Below are 17,636 nucleotides of genomic sequence, written 5' to 3' on the forward strand. Positions count from 1 at the left end.
TAGCGGTTCTGAGGAGTTTCCCAATGGAGCTAGGATGGGGTAAGTACTTTCCATTTGTAGCAAATTAATTGTAGCAAAAGAAGCCAACTGGGTTAAGTGAGAGGAGTGGGGAAGGGGTGCTGGGGTGGGTTAGCAGGCAGGGGGTTTGGGGTGTACATCCTGGCAGAGAATCCCCTTCAGCAAGGCCTAGGAAGGCCTTAGGAATGAAGGGTCTGTGTGGGCCGGAGTGTGGTTAACAAAGACCTGGCTTTTCTCTCTTCTCTCTTCCTCTCCTTTTTGGTACCCACTAAGTCAGTTAACTTGTTTCCTCAGAGATGGAGAGGGTGGACTCATGCTTTGGAACCTCCTAAAGCTTTCCCCACCTTCTTCTGGCCTGAATTTTCTGATGGCTCAGAGTTAGGAAGGCTGTGAGTCCAGGTGTCGGTGGGAGACCACTATGAACAGGCAAGCTGCCCAGGTAGCCTGAGACTCATCAGCTTCCAGCACTGCTGGACAGACAGAAAACCAGAAAGAGCCGCTTGTATGTGGCACAAATCAGACCAAGAGAACTTACAATAGAAAGTTTATTTTTATGTTTTTTTTGTTTCCAGTCAGTATTTTTTTTCCTTAAAAACAAATACAAATTAAAAAAAAAAAAAAGCTGATCACAGTTTGCTTAAACAGCCAGACTTGGACAATATTTGTAACTTTGTTCACAAAAACATACACCACTGAAGCTGCGCTTATACCAGCCACTTCCAGAGTTCGTGCAAAGGGTCCTACAAAGGCACGCAGGCACACACCGCTTGGAGTCACAGTTTTCGTCACAGTCACTAGCCACTACACGTTGAACAAGTTAAGTTGTGTCTCATCAAGTCACCTCTACAACAGCATTAATTACACAGGAATATAGGTAGTTTGAATAAAAATATCTTTAACAGCTTGGAGCTATTGAGACAGGAACACTTCCACGCACATGCACGTTAAACAACTCAAGTGCAACACACAACATTGGCACTAAACGAGGTTGGAGGGGGGCTTTTTGTGTGTGTGTGTTTTTTTCTCTTTTCTTTTTTTTTGTTTTTTTTTGTTTTGTTTTTTGTTTTGTTTTAGTTACTTCAAGTAACACAGCTTGCTTCATATAAATAAGTTAAAACATCTATTTTTTTTTTTTTCAAGACAAAGCCATTCAGGACAAAGAGATGAACAGAGGCAGATCTACTTATACAGGCGCTATAATGGCAATAAACAGGCTCATGATTAAAAGATGAATTAGGGCACCGAGAACAGGGCTTCTTCACAGAAGGAACACAAGGGGAGTTTCAGAAAGTCACCTCAGTACAGGGAGCCCCGCTAATACTGCTCAGTACTTTGGACTCAAACACTCAGGGGCGGAAGGCCCCTCCTGCGGCAGCCATACTCATGCTTTTCAGCTTATTATCTTTCTTCCACTTCATTCTCCGGTTTTGGAACCAGATTTTAATTTGTCTCTCGGAGAGGCAAAGAGCATGCGCTATTTCAATCCTTCTTCGGCGGGTCAGGTAGCGGTTGAAGTGAAATTCCTTCTCCAGCTCCAGGGTCTGGTAGCGCGTGTAGGCCGTCCGGGCCCGTTTGCCTTCTGGGCCACCTATGTTGTCTGCAACAGAAAAGTCAGCGGGTTAGCCACCAACCCCTTAGCACCTGGTTCCAAGAGTCAGCCAGGGTCCTGAGCTGGGGGGAAGCTCAACAAGTCCTCCCTCGCTCCCCACCCACCCTTCCCGAATCTCCTTCTCTCTTCATTTCTGGACAGAAAAACAACAGGATTTGGACTCTGGGAACGACCGGCCCACCTGAGGCTGGAAGCCTGTCTAGAGGGACAGCCTGGCTCTCCCTCGCCCCCATTCTGCTCTTTGGCCCTGCACGAGTTGTCATAAGCAGGGGCACTGGTCTCCCAAGCTGCCCTCCGCTCAGAAACGCACCGAAGCATTGCCTTTTTCTGAGTCCCCAAGTGGCCTCCAGGTCACCCTCCGTTGAAGTTCCAGCCGCCCTAGCCGCCTCCTGTTCCAGCCTGTACGCTTGGGGCGCCCGCTTTCTTTGCCTTCCCTGTCCTTACCCCCCTCTCTATCTCTCTTGCCCCCAAACTTCAGAATCTCGCCTGCCCTCGCCTGGATTATCCCCCCCAAGCCCCTTTTAGGGGACTCTAATTAGTAACGCTGTTTCCCCAGCGTAGCCCTTCCCATAAATTATCCACCCTGACAAGCCCGATTCACGGCCCCTACGACCATCCCTACCTCTCCATGCCATGCTCGGCTGGCCTGACCCTTTAACGCGCTCCGTCCGAGGCGTTAGGGTTCCAGATGGAATTTCTTCCTCTTTCAACATCTAAACTTGCTCGGCCACCCCATTCCCCGCCCCAGTATTTGCGAACACAGGATGCTGCTGCAGTCATGGGGAGGAAGTAAAGAGGAAGGCAGGGAAGGAGAACCGCAGGGAGAGGCTCTGCGGGCTGGAGAGAGGCGAGACTAGGAGAGAGACCCGGAGAGAGACTGCAAAGAACAGAGGGTGACCGAGACCCGCGCCCCCACGGACGCGTGGATCAGAAAACGGCTGGCTTTACCGTGACTAATGTGCAGCTTGCGCATCCAGGGGTAGATCTGGGGCTGAGCTGGCGGCGCCGGGCTCGGCTCGCTCTGGGCGCTCGCCTGCTCGCTGCTGGCAGGGGCGTCCTCCTCGGCTGCGGACGCTGTGCCAACCCCCTCTCTGCTGCTGATGTGGGTGCTGCCGGCGTTGGCCGAGGCGCCGCTGGAGTTGCCCAGGGAGTTTTTCCCGCCGTGGTGGCTGTCGCTGCCGGGCGAGGGGGCCACCGCCGAGCAGGGCAGCGGGTCGGGCGGAGGCGAGTGCGTGGACGTGGCCGGCTGGCTGTACCTGGGCTCGGCGGGCGCCGCACTGGCCCCGGCCGCGTAGCTGCGGGCACGCTCGCCAGAGCCAAAGTGGCCGGAGCCCGAACGGCCGACGCTGAGATCCATGCCATTGTAGCCGTAGCCGTACCTGCCGGAGTGCATGCTCGCCGAGTCCCTGAATTGTTCGCTCACGGAACTATGATCTCCATAATTATGCAACTGGTAGTCCGGGCCATTTGGATAGCGACCGCAAAATGAGTTTACAAAATAAGAGCTCATTTGTTTTTTGATATGTGTGCTTGATTTGTGGCTCGCGGTCGTTTGTGCGTCTATAGCACCCTTGCACAATTTATGATGAATTATGGAAATGACTGGGACATGTACTCGGTTCCCTCCTACGTAGGCACCCAAATATGGGGTACGACTTCGAATCACGTGCTTTTGTTGTCCAGTCGTAAATCCTGCCTGATGACCTCTAGAGGTAAACTCGTGCACTAATGGGGGAGTTGGGTGGAGGCGAGAGGGGTGGTGCGCGCGCCCTGGGCGCGCGCCCGCCACCCGCCGCCGCCGTTCAGTCGGACTCGAGCGCCACCCTCTGGAGGCAGGGCGCATCGCATCGCTTCCGACCTCGGGCTGCAAGGGCCGGGGTCGAATTGAGGTTACAGCCCATTATGGCAAAATTATTGCATTTCCCTCGCAGTTCCATTAGGATGTACCAATTGTGAGGCCGTCAGCTGCCGATCGCACGCCCGGCGAGGATACAGAGGATTAGGGGGAGGTGGTGACTTGGAATTATTTACAACTTTATTTCCCTGGCTTTGTAGCCCCTCTTATTTTTGTGTAGAGGTTGGGGTCGGTTCTGCCCGTCCGGCCCGCAGCTGTGAATTTTGGAAGCACAGATATCACCTTCGGGGAAGGAAAGACCATTTAGTCAATTGAAGAAATAAATCCTGCCCACAGCAGCAGCCACAATTACGGCTCTGTTTTTGTGAGCGTGTGAAGGACAGTGTCCCTGCCGCTCTTAAACGACAGGCGTCTATTAAAGATAGCTTTTGTGTAGTGTTGCTCCGAGGCGAGGTCAAATTCCATACACTCGTATAACCAGAGTCGATTTTCCTCTCGTATAAATATGTTTTTCGTGTCATTAGTTTGCTATCTGATTTGCTTATTTATCCAGCCTGGAATATCTTCATCCTTGGTCCGGTTCATCCGGCCAGCCGGGCTCTAGGTAGCAGGGTTCTTGGTGAACCCAGAAAGTGGGACCTGACTCCCTGCAGCCTCTGAGGCTGCTTGGAAGCTGGGATCCGTGGGTAGCGCTATTGGGGTCTCGCTTAGACCTCCAGGAGGAAATTGCGGGAACTAATGGAACCATTTCGTGGCAGTGCCTAGTATCTCCGTAGTTATTTTCCTGGGCTCCGAAAGACGAAAGTAAATCACAAACGTAGCTGAGAAGCTAGCAGACTCTCCCCACTAGAGGCCTGGCATCTCAGGCGTCCCTGGCACGCTTGGAAGCTGGACTCTTGCTGCTCCTATGGTCCTGGGCCCCCTCCTTGGGTCCTGAGAGCTTCTAGGATGCGGCGCCCGAGCTATAAGAGGCAGGGAGTGGGAATCGGGAGCTGGGAGCCAGCGGGAGCCCACTGGCGCCCAGGTTGGCTCGCCTCGGTGAAGCTGCGGCTCTCCCACTGACGGTTATGCGCCTGCAGAAAGACTTGGTTCTGTCGGGAAGAGGGGAGTTCCCCTTTGTTCCTCCGGCTTCTTGTTTAGGGGCATCCTGAGAGGCCGAGACAGGGCTGGGGCCCAGCTCTTAGGCTCTTTCTTTTCAATAGCCAGGGAGGATTTGGCGATGCCCTTCGAGATTTGATGGCGAAGGACCAAGGCGGAAAAGTCCAGACACCAAACCCGGCCCTGCCTGGGGCTCTTTCTTCCCCCAGCAACCTCGCGTCTTGTAGCTCAGGGAGCGCAGGGGCGCTAACACAGCAGCAGGGCCAATTCTGGGTGCACCCCGGGACTCCCAAGCTGGCTCTCTTGGGCAGCTTTGAGGAGAGAACCTGTGTGTGTGTATACAGTGCGTCTGTCCCACTGCTGACATTGGGTGTGTGAGTTTTGTTTGTTTTCTGTAATAAGTAAATGCGCAGACGCTTGCAAAGCTTTGGACTTCCCTAAGCTGCGGAAGCACCCGGCTGGGAGCAGGCTGGAAGAAAACTTGGGGAGCAGGCAGGGGCACCAGGGGGCAAAGCCAATAGAGGTTAGGACGCTGGCCTGGTCCCTGCCTGGAGTCTACTCGCCCGCCTTGGCCTCAGAGTCTTCCCCGCTGGGCTGTGTGGAATTGATGAGTTTATTTTCCTTTTTCCACTTCATGCGCCGATTCTGGAACCAGATCTTGATCTGGCGCTCGGTGAGGCAGAGCGCGTTGGCGATCTCGATGCGGCGGCGCCGCGTCAGGTAGCGGTTGAAGTGGAACTCCTTCTCCAGCTCCAGCGTCTGGTAGCGTGTGTAGGTCTGACGGCCTCTGCGCCCGTGACTCCCATACACGGCACCTGCAGGCAAAAATGCAGTGTGGATAAGCGAGGCCGAAGGAATCCAGCCCGTGTGCCTCCCGCCAGCCGTCTGTCCCTAAGCTGGAAAGCACCTTACAGTCACTCCAGATTCTACACCAACCACAACCGAAGGCAAAAAGCCGGCTGGGTGGCAAAGAGGATTCCTACCAAGCCAGATGTTTTTCACCTAAAAAACGGCTTGGGGTGGGAAGTCATTGCTTCTGGCAAATGTGGTTTGTGAGCCAACCATTAGAAGTGAAGAAATACCATGGGCATTCTTAATTTGAGGGCCCAGAGTCACTGTGTCAAGGGAGGGTAGCATTTATTAATTTTCTGTGGGTGGAGTGGGGATCCTGGGAGCAGCGTGGAAAACTGAATTCTCACAGTGGTGTCTGTGGAAGGTGCTGTGGAGGCTCCTCGTGCCAGAACTCAATGTGTTTTTGGAAACTTAAATATGGCCAGCCTTCTCAAATCCTTTGCATATTGTTAGCATGTTATGTGATTCCTCTGAACACACTCCAGTGGGAGGGTGCGTTTTAGAGTCCCCAGTAGGTTCTGTCCTGCTGCAAGGGGGAATGGGGATCCCCGTGGAGTCTTTAAAAACCTGGGATAGAGAGATGGTCCCATAGGTGAGGTGGTGGGGTTCTGGCAATGTAGGACTGTGTTGGGCTGTCTGGGTACCAGAGGTAGCCAAGGCAGGTGTGAGAGGCTCAGACAGGGTCACAGGAGGAGATAGAAGTTGGCTAAAAGTGTGAAGTTGAGTGGAAGGTAAGAGAGGGAGGGAGGAAGGGAGGGAAGGAGGGAGGGAGAGAGAGAGGGAGAGGGAGAGGGAGAGGGAGAGAGAGAGAGAGAGAGAGAGAGAGAGAGATTATGAATATTCTAAGGAGGTGGCCCTCCACAGCTCCAGAGCTTTGGTGGATACCCTGAAAGTGTCAAGTGAGGAAAAGAGAACCTCTGTCTGGGCTGTCTGGGCTTCTGAGCTTCCGAAGGGCAGAAGGAAGTGAGGAGGAATGTGAAGGGGTTTGTCTGTGGTGCCTTCTGGAGGCCCCTTTGCTTGGAAACCTGAGGGGTGTCATAAGGGTGCAGCTGAACCTCTCCCCTCTGTTGCCCGTTACAGGTCTCGTGTAGCTTGGCAGTGAATCTTTTACACTCCCCTAAAGTGTCACCTTACATGGAGCTGTGGCCCAGGCTTTCCTCTGGCTGGGCCTGATTGCCCCACTGAGGAATGTTTGGGTTTTTTTCTTTTTTAAATTTTTCTGAGAGAGAGAGAGAGAGAGAGAGAGAGAGAAGGAAACTTTGTCCTTTCCTTCTTCCTAGTCTCTCTCCCCCCTCTCCTTCCTTCCTTCCTTCCTTCCTTCCTTCCTTCCTTCCTTCCTTCCTTCCTTCCTTCCTTCCTTCCTTCCTTCCTTCCTTGCCTGCCAGCTTTTCCTTCTCCCTACACTCTCTGGGGTGGGGGAGCAGGGAAATGCCTTACCCGCACAGGAATTCATCCGCTGCATCCAGGGGTAAACAGGGCTCGTGTACTTCCGGTCGGTGCCTTCCTCATGGAGGGCTTTGCCCTGCACGCTGCTGCTGTCAGGTTTGTATTGCTGCTCGGGAGAAAAGTGCAGGTAGTCCCCGGGGCCCCTCTGCTTGCTACTGCCCGAGGGTGAGGCGCCACTGAGGTCCTTATCAGAATAGAAACATGAGGCCCCGTACTCGTAGGATGCCCGGTTGCAGGCCAGGACCGAGTTGGACTGTTGGTAGAAACAAGGTGAGGTGTACGTCTTGTCCGGAAGACTCGACGCCCCGTAAGAGGCCGGGAAGGGCCTCAGCGCGTCATAGCCGGCCGGGTAGAGGGGCAGCTGGCCCAAGAAGGAGTCCTGGCCGCTGGGCAGGCTCCCAGGGAAAGTGGGATTCACAAAATAGGAACTCATTTGCGCGCCCCTCTGCAGGACTGTGATTTGTTGTGTATTAGTACATCTGGCTATAACTATTAGTAGTCATCGAACTGGTTTGTTTCTGGATGGCCGAACGCCAAAAGCGACAGCAGCAAATCGCACCAGCTGACGCAGCGGCGGCCAATGGGAGCGAGCGCCGGAGCCCGCTCCCCGGGGACCGCGGCGACCGAGGCAGCAAAGTTACAAACAGCCCCCAGCCCGCCCGCCCGCCGCCCGCCCGCCCGGCAGATTAATGGGCGCACACAGCCAGCCGGCCCCCCGCTCTCCCCCACACACCCCCCGAACGCCAGCGGCGGGCACGGCCCGGGCAGGGAGGTGCAGCTCAGAGCCGAGTAGAGGCACTGGTGCCCAGGTCAAGGAGAAGGCCCCACTAGGCCTGCTCTTTCCTCTTTCCCTCTTTGCCTTCTTGGCTTTTGCTGGTTTTCCCCTCCAAACAGGAAACCTGACAAGCCTGAGCCAGAAGGGGCGGCGACTAGACTAGAATGGCTTTGCGCTTGGGAGCCCTCTGTCCCAGGCAGGTCCTAGGCTGCCCCTCCCCTAGAGCTCCTTTATTCGTGGGTGTGGGTTCTTGAACTGGAGAAGGGGCTTTGAGAAACCAGGCCTTCACTCTGCTTTTCAGCCCTGTGCTTTAGGGATCCAAGAACGCCTTATCCTCTCCCATTCTTACTACAGGTTGGGCCTTACTGCCCAAAGCTGAAAGACCATTCCCTCTCTGAGCAGACCCAGGCCAAAGGCAGGGCCTTCCTGCAGCCCCTTCTTCCCACTACCGCACTCCATGTTTGACTCGCCTGCACTGGCCCGTGCCTGCGTGGGCTTAAAGCGAGCAGCTACACCAGCACGGCATCCTGTCTTTCAGCCCGGAAAAAGGAAAGGCCAAAACCCCATGGGTTCAACAAGAAATGTCCTACAGAAGAGTGTTTGTGAAACCCGGACTAGGAAGCCATCCAGGGGATTTAATTCCCCTCACCCAGCGTCCCAGGACTCCCCTAAGCTACTGAGACTGCTCAGAGCAGTGACAGATAAAATTCCAGATGCAGTCTCTCCCTAGTCCCATTCCAGAAGCAAGAGAGATGCAGGGCCCCCATATGCAGGGCACGGAGCGCAGCTCCTGGGGCCCAAAGCTTCCCACAGGATAATTAATGTGCTTGGTTTCCTGGTAATACGGAGATTGCACTGTCGTGGGGCATACCCACTTGTCCCCTACCTCCCTACCCCCAAAATACCCCTACTGCTGCAGTAGCTCCAAAACTAGAATAGTCCTGCCATCCTGTCACCAGCTCCAGATCCTGAATTGCCTTGACCACCGGCCCAGGCCTGGTGACCTCCAGATTGGCCATGGAAAGCCTGTCTTGGGCTTGCTGGCCCAAGGATCAGTCTCATTTTGTAAACCGTGATATCGGTTCGATGGCATTTGTGTTTGTAGGGCTTATAAAAGCTGTTGAATCAGCTTTAAAATCCCCAATTCTGAGGGCGGCAGAGAGACTGTTTACAAGATTTGGTTGGAATTCAGAAGGTTGTTCATAAGATCTGTAAAACCCTGGCCCATGCGGACTCATGAGGTTAGGCTTTAGGCCGAGGTGACAATTCTGTAGGAATCTGGTAACGACATTCTTAATCTTTTCTTTGCTTTTCTGTTTTTCCCCCTGGCCTTCTTCCCCCTAAAAGGGAAAAATTGGAAAAGCTCTTGCCTCCAGAGAGCCTATGAAGGCCCATTGAAGCAAGGCTGTGCCAGAAACCTTGTGCCCTAAATCTTTATCTCTCCAACCTAAGAAAGTTGTTTCTTCCCATAAAACCAAGAGTTATCCAGGAGAGGATAAAATTTAGCGTGTCTCACAGAGAAGATGCAATACATGAAAAATTAAAACTTGGGAGAAAAAAGTTTTTTTTTCATAAAAGCTGTTTGAAGAAAATAAGTTTGAGTTATTGGTTCTTAAACAAAAAAAATCAGATAACAATCATTTCAACCAATATTGTTTGAAGTGAAAACAGCCGTTTTGCAGGTGTTAATTGTTTACATTTATCATCTCTCTTTCATCTTCCATGTCCTGCACAGGGCTGAAGCTGCTAATAGCTTACCACTACTATTGTTGTTTTGACCTGGATTCTAGATTTAATTGTCCCAACCAATAAGAGAATTTTATCTCTCAGCTAGGAGCCAGAAAATGTATTTCCAGTTTTTGTAAACATTAAGATGGAAAAAATATTAAATTGAAATCTTTACGTGTAAGACAAGGCTAGTGCATATTTAAGTTGACAGTCGATCTATTTATTCTTCCATATATATATATGGAGTGGGGGGTCAGTCCTGACTGTTCCACTGAATGGGGAACAAGAACTCTCCCTCAATAGAGCCTCTCCTAAGGTGATGAGAGTGACCGCCCCAGGACTCTGTTAGGTCAAAGCCACACAGAAAACTTACCTCTCATCTTCTCTTCAGAGGGGGTAGGATGGTAGTTTGCCCTCGCCCCGGGCTGCCCATTGAGCCCCTCCACTTCGGCCAGCCTGGAGCCGGGCCTGCAGGTGTGTGGGAGGACCCCGAAGGTCCATCTCCATCCAGCCAAGTCTCCAGCCCAGAACCCAAAGCACACAGGTGTGGCCTCTGCCAGTCCCAGGCCCTCTCCAAGAGCCGCCTTCCACGCCATAGCCAATTCTCAGGGCCAGCCAGGCCAGCAGGCCTCAGAACTACAATTGGTCTCTCCGATGTCAGAATCTCAAAGCCAACGCGCGTCCCCCAACTGGCCACTGGCGTGCGCCCCCAGGGCGCCTTTAGGACGCGTAGTTTGGACAGAAGCAGCCATGACCGGCCAGGCGGCCTGTACAACCAGTCTCCATGGTGCTGGGTTGGGGGCGAGGGAAGGACCCGAGTCTATTCCGGCGGCTGAGGTTTCTGTCATGGGTTGCCGAAGCAGGGAGGTTTCACAGCCCAACAGACCCTGGGAGACTGCCCCTCTTGTCCCCCTTTGTGCCCCCCTTCCCCTGCTTCTGGGGAATCTCTGAGGGGCCCGTACAGCAGTCGCGCCAGGCTCGAAGAGGCGGGCCGCTGCTGGCGCCGGTCCCGGGGACGGCCACAGCGTGGCAGCAGCGAGCTCCCAGCACGGTCGCAATAAATAATCCGCCCGAGGCAGCCACAGTCAGGCAGCCAGCGGCCCTGGGAGGCAAAAGCGGCGTTTTATCTGCCCCTGCCCGGGGCGCACCCACGGCGTTGTCCAGCCAACATGCCAAACATCAACGTGTCCATCTCAATTGTCTGATCTATGCCGAGACACTCTCTTGAGATAGGAAAACGACAACAACAATAACAACCAAAACCAAACACACAAAAAGAACTCTAGCCCAGAACCTGGCGACTGATTCTCGAGTGGCTCTGTCTCTTGGGGTGTGTGTGTGTGTGTGTGTGTGTGTGCAAATCTGACCTGGTCAGCTGCGCTTTCAGGCTCAGCCACCACGGCTGGTGCCACCGCGCAATGCAAAGCTACAGCCAGGCCAGCCACACTCAGTGCCGCCTCGCGGCTAGCTGTAGTCCTCTCCCTGGTGGCTCGGGAGGTAGGGGACCGTGGACACCAGCCTATCACTGTCCTTAGGTGGGTTGGGGCTGCCACCCTGTTATTCCTCAGACTCCGTTTTGCAACATTCCTTCAGAAATCTTAGATATGGTCCTTCCACACGCGCCAACACGACGGTCCTCTGCACCGAAACATCCTCCAGTAGCACCCAATTAATTCGATTCTCTCCTCCAACACAGAATTCCACACATGCACCTCGCCCCTTTCCCAGGGCTCCAGACATCACTCTGGTCGGAAAACCGAGCAGTCATCGGAGAACTCTGAATTAGTAAGTTTTGCTTTTGTGTTTGCTTGTTTACCCCATCCTCCCTTCTCTCCGAGACTAGCCCCACAGGAGAGAACAGTGTGCTGAAGCTAACAAAACACCCGTGGGCTACCTCGCTTTGCTCTTCTCTCTGCCCACATTCCCAGGTCGGGAAATATCTCTGCTTATTGGGGGAGTCCGTTGAATCCACTGGGTCATGAATGAAATAATCCCAAACCCCAGAGGCTGATAGGGAACAGGAGAATGCCAGATGACTTCCCTTTGGGCTTCCCGGGGTCACTGGGGAAGGGCACTGTGCCACAGAAGGAAGGCTGATCTGCCTTGAGGGAGGAGAGGGAGTGATGTAGGTGGTAGCGGTAGTGGGTGAGAATGAGTGACGTGTTTGGGCTGCCCTGTGTATTGGGGCTGGGTGGGAAGGGACAGACAGTACCGATGAGGGTGAGAAATGCCCTTTTTCGAAGTCGTTCTGGGTGCCCTCTCCCACCACGGTGGCACCTCACCCACCTTTGCCCTGTCTCCTTTCCGCATGTCTCACCTTCAGACCGAGGCTCCCAGAAGCTCCTGCCTCCCTGACAGCTGTCGCTTCGGCAGCCCAGGAGACGAATTGTCCTCCTTCCTGGTGCCAGAGGACGCAGGAAATTAGCCAGGTTGTGAGTTGCAAAGCGGCGGCGGCTGCTCCAGGAACTGGACTCGCCCCACCTCCAGCGCCAGCGGCCGGCCTGGGCCTGGCAGTGGCTTCCCCTCGCTCGCCATCGCGGGACAAAGCGCAGCCCAAGCAGGCTGGGAAGGCAGAGCTCCGAAGCACGCAGGATGGAGCGGAGCAAAAGAATGCGGCTCTATTCTCGCAAGGGAAATTATAAAAAAGTTCATGTTCACGGTTCCTATCCACATGACCGACAGCGGCCAATGGAAGGGCCGAACAACTCATAAAGTTGTATTGCAAAGTTGTAAATTTTCATAAACAACAACGGATTTATGACCCTTTCCCCATCACTAAGAGGAGGCAGAGCTCTTACACCGGCGCCATCTTACCACCGAGGCTGTCCCGACTTGGGGCTGCAGGTTTTACAGACCCTTTTAGGTCCGATTTCATTAAAAGAATCCTAAGAAGCTGGTTCAACCCAGCCAGGAGATAAGAATGGAGATCTTCGCGGGCCAAACTCAGGATGCTCTAAGCTACTTCCAGCGCCCCTGGTCCCTGGTCCCTCGCTGCTCATCCCTTCCCCAACCACAGTCCCTCTTCTGCATCAGGACTTGCCTAGCCGGGTCTGAGGCCCGTGCAGTCACAGAACCCCTCCGCTGCAGTGTTGGGCCCTGGGGCATCCTCGCCTCTACTGAAGGCTCAGTGGGGGTGCTGCGGCAAGGACCCTGAATCCTATTTCCTACTCTAGGGCTGGACTCAGGGCGCATGCAGAAATCCGGAATCAATTGGAGGGTAGGTAATACCCTTTGAGAGCTCAGTCTACACCTTTAGAGGAAAGGTTGAATTTGGAATTCGTTCTTGGAATTTGTGGAAGTTTGGGAGGCCACAGATAAAATATACTGTATTAACTAATAGCTGTTTTCAATGGATCTAGGTAATTGGTGCACACACAATAGCCAGACAAAAACGTCTACAAGGAGGAAGGCACATATACAATTGTAGACGCAGAAAAATGGACGCATAGACACAGAAAAACATGCAGTTGGACAGAGAAACCCACGCATCCAAATTATAGACATGGAGAATGTTGACACACAACACAGATATATATGCACTATGGATATGGAAATGTACACAATTATGAAAACTGTAAGCAACCACACACACACACACACACACACACACACACACACAAATAGAAGCAGGCTTACTCATACAAATCTACACACAAACATGGAAAAAGAGACAGGACACAGCTGTACGTGAGTATCTAAAATTTAGACTCAAGGACAGTCTCTGTAATGTTGGCTTCCCCTTGGTCCTTTGACCTACAAGGCTTGTCCTTCAGCTATGGCCACCTCCCCTTGCCCCAGACCCTCTGGATAAAACAGTCCACGTTTCTTTGTCACCAAGCATCTTTATTGATACATAAAACATAGGTAACTGGGCTGGTAAGCATGCCTTCCCCGAACCCAGGCTGGGTCTACGGGGGACATGGGACAACACGGGAAATAATGGGCACCTGGGTGGGTTTTGGACCTCTCCCACCCACAACAGAATTAGTTCAACACAACAAACACACCATGCTACAAAGTCACCCCATTTAAAACATCCTTCCCAAGTCAAGACATTCCTTTACAAATGAGCTCCAAGATTATAGAAATGACAAAATAAAAAAAAAAATCTGGTTCAAATATACAGTATTTGCCCTTGGTAGGAAAAGTCAGAGTATACATATTCGACATGGCTGAACAGTAGGACACAGAAGCAAGGGAGGGCAGAGTGAGGCTGGGGACATCTCCTTCCTCCCACAAAGCTGAAGCTATTCCAGAGGTCTGCAGCCAGCTCAGGAATGCTCCCCTCCAGAAGTAGGGGTAATGGCCCTGAACTTGAGGTGCCAAAGCCAGAGAAAGAGGGGTTCTAGGCTGCAGCATTTGGTATGTTTTGGAATAAATATATTCTTTTTCAATTTAAATAGAAGCCAATGCCCTGGTCTCTGAACCTCATTGCCTCGTCAGTGAAGCCTGGGAGACTCCAAAGACTGTCAGCTTGAAGCGTCAAGGCCTGGCCTGGGAGGAGCGGGTACTCACGCAGGAAAGCTAGCCAGCACGAAATAGGTAGTTTAGACCTAGTAGGTAGTACTGATCATGTTTTTGCAGGGATGGGGCGGGGAGGGGCAGGTGCTGGGTGTCTGCCACTGTTAGGGCGAGGAGAGGACTTCTTAGGAGTGGTGGCCCACGGGTCTGGGCCCATAGGTAGTTTGGGGGTGCCTCTCAAGGAGGCCTGTGCTAGGTAGTATTTTGGCTGTGCCAGAGCACAACACTGGCCCAGGGTTGGGGGTATCTACTGGGGTCCTCAGAGGCAGAGAGGGTCCCCAAGGTGACCTAATCTCCCTGGGAGCTAAAGCGGTGATGAGTGAGTGGGATGAGGGTGGGGACTGATTCCTTCTTTTCCTTTCTCTCTCTCTTTCTTTTTTTTACACTTTATTCCCTCAATTTTTGTAACTAAAATCAGTGAGTCTCTTAAAGACGCTTTTCCGACTGTCCTGTGCAGCCAGGGCCCTGTGCCTGGCCCTTTATTCCTCTTCTTCCTCTTCCTCCTCCTCTTCCTCCTCGTCCTCCTCCTCGGCCTTGTCAGCAGCTGCCGTGGAGACAGAGGGCACGGCGTCTTCGGGGGCCGCAGTAGGAGCCTGGCTCTCATCTTTATGTTCTTTCTTCCACTTCATGCGCCGATTCTGGAACCAGATCTTGATCTGGCGCTCGGTGAGGCAGAGCGCGTGGGCGATCTCGATGCGGCGGCGCCGCGTCAGGTAGCGGTTGAAGTGGAATTCCTTCTCCAGCTCCAGCGTCTGGTAGCGCGTGTAGGTCTGACGTCCCCGCTTCCTATCGGGTCCTGAGAGCAGAAATTTGGACATATAGACAAACAGACAAGCAGACTGGGATGTGGACAGAAGAGTGTTTTAGTCAGGCCCGTTGTCCAAGAGCCTGTACCTTCCACCCTGCCCAAACCCAGGCTCAATCCCCATCACCCCCAATTGAGCTGGGGGAGGAGAATGTGAGCAGAAGACCCCGGGACCAGACAAGCGAGCCCGTCTGTGAAGAGTCTTAGAGCAGAATTCCAACTTTACAACCGGCCTTTCCAGCCGGCTACGCTTCTACAATGTCCTGCTTCCCCTTGACAAAGGGAAATTGTAAATATAGAGTGTGGCAAGAGGGAGACTCTGCACTTTTGCCTTTCAAAGGCAAGCCTAGCCGCTCCCCAGCCCTGCTGGAAAGTGAGCAACCCTCCTCGGCAGCCCCCCCCCGTGCACAAGACCTCCTGAAGCAATCCCACCCTCTGTCCCATTGATCCAGCTAGGGTCTGGAAATGGCCTCTGGGTACAGGAGTGGGTGTGGGGTCCTGGAGGTCCTAGCTCTCCTTGCCTTTGAGAAAGAAAGCCAGGCGGAAAGAAAAGGAGGGTGGGGGGGGGGAGCTGGAGTCAAGAAAGGAATGAAGAACAGGAGAGAAGGGAGAGAGGGGAGAGGCTGAGGGAGAGAAAAAGAGAGGGAGAGGGAGAAGGGGGAGAAGGGGGAAGAGAAAGAATATGAGAATGAGAATAGCGGAGAAACTTACTGTAAAAATTCCAAGGCAAATGGAGTTAAATAAATTTACGAGGATCGAACCCATTAATTGGGCCATAAAAAGTTTTATGAGCCTCATTTACATACAATGCTACGGGTCTCTCCACGCAATGGCGCCTCAGCGCTAATTAAAACCAGAAAGGCAGCGCCACCGGGACTTGCGGGGCCGCCGGCTGGAAGCCGCCAGCCTGGGCTCTCTGGTCCCCCCGCGCCCCGCGCCCGCACCCCCCGCTCCGCCCGCACGCCGACTCGGCGGGTCGGGACGCCTACCTGAGCTGCGCATCCAGGGGTAGATGCGGAAACTGGCCTCGGCCGGGCCGTGCAGCACGCCCTCGTCCGCCTTGTCGCAGGCGCCTTTGGCGAGGTCACTGCAGAGCCCGGGGATGTTTTGGTCGTAGGAGGCGCAGGGCAGGTTGTAGGCGTCGGCGCCCAGGCCGTAGCCCGACGCGAAGGGGCTCTGATAGAGGGGGCTGTTGACATTGTATAAGCCCGGCACGGTGGAGGCGAAGGCGCCGGCGCCCGGCCCGTAGCCGCTTCTCTGCGAGTTGGGTGCAAAGGAGCAAGAAGTCGGCTCGGCATTTTGGAAGAGAGAAGCCCCCGCCGTATATTTGCTAAAAAGCGCGTTCACATAATACGAAGAACTCATAATTTTGACCTGTGATTTGTTGTCCGGCAGCTTTCAGTGTCGGTTTTACGAGGTAGCGTGATATATGATAACATTACACCCCCAGATTTACACCAAACCCCATTTTCTTTTGGACGGAGCTCGCCGCGGCACGTGACCGCCCACATGACCGCCTCCGCCAATCTCAGCAGCCCTCACAGGTGGTCTCGCGCCACGGGCCGGCGGCCGCCTAGACTGGACCGGGAAGAGGCTCAAAGACGCGGCCCACGCAGCGGCCTGCACCCCGCCGGCCCCCGGGCGCCCGACGCAGTCAGAGCCCCATCCTGGTGCCCGAGCCTGCGGACGTCCGGCAGGGTTCGCCCCCCTCCCCCAAACACACAACCTCATACCTATTCCTGAACCCCAGATCCAGTGTGTAGATTCCCCCTGTCCGTGTCCTCTCTGCAGACTCAAGCCCCTGCGGGGGCTCTGCAACCTGTCGGCCCATAGATGGTCTCGAGAGAAAGAGCCACTCTTTGCCCCTCTCTCCCCCTCTAAGCAGGGGAACGTTTAAGGCCAGATTTGATGCTCCAGTGCAAACCCCGCAGGCGCGGCGTCTGCTCTAGCTGAGCAGCGCGAATGCTGCCCCAAACTGGAACCATGTGGTTCGAATAAAGTCAATGTCTCCCAGCTTCCTTTCTTTAATCGGCTCAGCGGAGCACTGTTTATCCGCCCTCAAGGAAGTAGTGAAATATTTATCTATTAATGAGCCTCATTTGCCAACAGATTTATTAACATGGGATTCCCTTTCCTCCTCCCGGACACGCCGCCCTGCAGTCTCTCTGCATTCGCTCCTGGGCACCTGGCTGGCCTGCAGCAACCCAATAGGTGGCCCAACACCCCCTTTGTCCTTCCCACACCCCTTGGTGTTACCCCTGGATCACGGGGAAACTGGGTCATCCTCCCGCAGCTTGGAAGCGCGGGTCCACAATTTTCTAAATGCAACCTTCATACTGGGAGGTTTCTGGCAGCTCCCAGCCAAGCTACCTCTGCACCTCCGCCTTGCGGGCCGGGAACAGTAGACTTTTAGAGCTACATTAGAGTGAAAAGAGGGGGGGTCTCAGGGACTGGGGCTGTAACCCACCGTGGAACCCCAGGTTTTTTGGAGACTATAGAAGCAAATAGGGAACCCTCTAAAGGGCCACCCAGATCTCGCAGCTTCGCCTTCCTAGGCACTGGTTCACAAACTCAGTCTCTTTCTCCCAAATAGTCACTCACCCTGGAGGCCTACCTTGCGGGACTTTAGACCCCCGTGCAGTGATAGGTCAGATGAAGGCCCTGCTGCCCAACGCTCTCTGGAGGATATTTGGGTGAACCCTTTCCCTAATCGCCTCATAAACTGCCCAGGCCTCGCTGGAAGACTGGCCGGCCACCTTTTACTGCTCATCTGGATTGCACATCATAAACCCGACTTCACAATGGAATTGCCCCGGAAATTCTCCTCTACATTATAGAGTTTGCTTCCTGGTGTACAAAGCACTTTCTCATCACTTTCAGTGGGTCCAGGCTGCCCCCCCGCCCCCGTTCACCGCATCTTCTGTGGGGG

General features: G+C 53.8%; 3 protein-coding genes across 3 annotated transcripts; all 3 read right to left on the reverse strand.

Annotated features, from left to right (window-relative positions):
* Positions 1 to 516: 516 nt before the first annotated feature.
* On the reverse strand, positions 517 to 3,470 carry Hoxa5 (homeobox A5). Its single transcript, XM_036182102.1, has 2 exons — positions 2,576 to 3,470; positions 517 to 1,615 (listed from the first exon to the last, which is right to left on the reverse strand). Exons 1-2 carry the CDS (start codon positions 3,468 to 3,470, stop codon positions 1,365 to 1,367), a joined length of 1,146 nt encoding a protein of 381 aa, XP_036037995.1. The 3' UTR covers positions 517 to 1,364.
* A 174-nt stretch (positions 3,471 to 3,644) lies between these two features.
* On the reverse strand, positions 3,645 to 7,353 carry Hoxa6 (homeobox A6). The gene is made up of 2 exons (XM_036182103.1): positions 6,870 to 7,353; positions 3,645 to 5,395 (listed from the first exon to the last, which is right to left on the reverse strand). The coding sequence occupies exons 1-2, from the start codon at positions 7,309 to 7,311 to the stop codon at positions 5,136 to 5,138; spliced, it is 702 nt and encodes a 233-aa protein (XP_036037996.1). The 5' UTR covers positions 7,312 to 7,353; the 3' UTR covers positions 3,645 to 5,135.
* A 6,935-nt stretch (positions 7,354 to 14,288) lies between these two features.
* Hoxa7 (homeobox A7) lies at positions 14,289 to 17,267 on the reverse strand. Its single transcript, XM_036182105.1, has 2 exons — positions 15,697 to 17,267; positions 14,289 to 14,698 (listed from the first exon to the last, which is right to left on the reverse strand). The coding sequence occupies exons 1-2, from the start codon at positions 16,070 to 16,072 to the stop codon at positions 14,382 to 14,384; spliced, it is 693 nt and encodes a 230-aa protein (XP_036037998.1). The 5' UTR covers positions 16,073 to 17,267; the 3' UTR covers positions 14,289 to 14,381.
* Between the last annotated feature and the right edge of the window lie 369 nt (positions 17,268 to 17,636).

The sequence above is a fragment of the Onychomys torridus genome, chromosome 3 (genome assembly GCF_903995425.1).
Source record: "Onychomys torridus chromosome 3, mOncTor1.1, whole genome shotgun sequence".
Lineage (NCBI taxonomy): Eukaryota > Metazoa > Chordata > Mammalia > Rodentia > Cricetidae > Onychomys > Onychomys torridus.

Coding starts and splice junctions, on each gene's coding strand:
- Hoxa7 (XM_036182105.1), bottom strand. CDS start 16,072: ATGAGTTCTTCGTATTATGTGAACGCGCTTTTTAGCAAATATACGGCG. Junction 14,699..15,696: donor CCCCTGGATGCGCAGCTCAG/GTAGGCGTCCCG, acceptor TTCTGCTCTCAG/GACCCGATAGGAAGCGGGGA.
- Hoxa5 (XM_036182102.1), bottom strand. CDS start 3,470: ATGCGCCCTGCCTCCAGAGGGTGGCGCTCGAGTCCGACTGAACGGCGG. Junction 1,616..2,575: donor CAAGCTGCACATTAGTCACG/GTAAAGCCAGCC, acceptor TTTCTGTTGCAG/ACAACATAGGTGGCCCAGAA.
- Hoxa6 (XM_036182103.1), bottom strand. CDS start 7,311: ATGAGTTCCTATTTTGTGAATCCCACTTTCCCTGGGAGCCTGCCCAGC. Junction 5,396..6,869: donor GCGGATGAATTCCTGTGCGG/GTAAGGCATTTC, acceptor TTTTGCCTGCAG/GTGCCGTGTATGGGAGTCAC.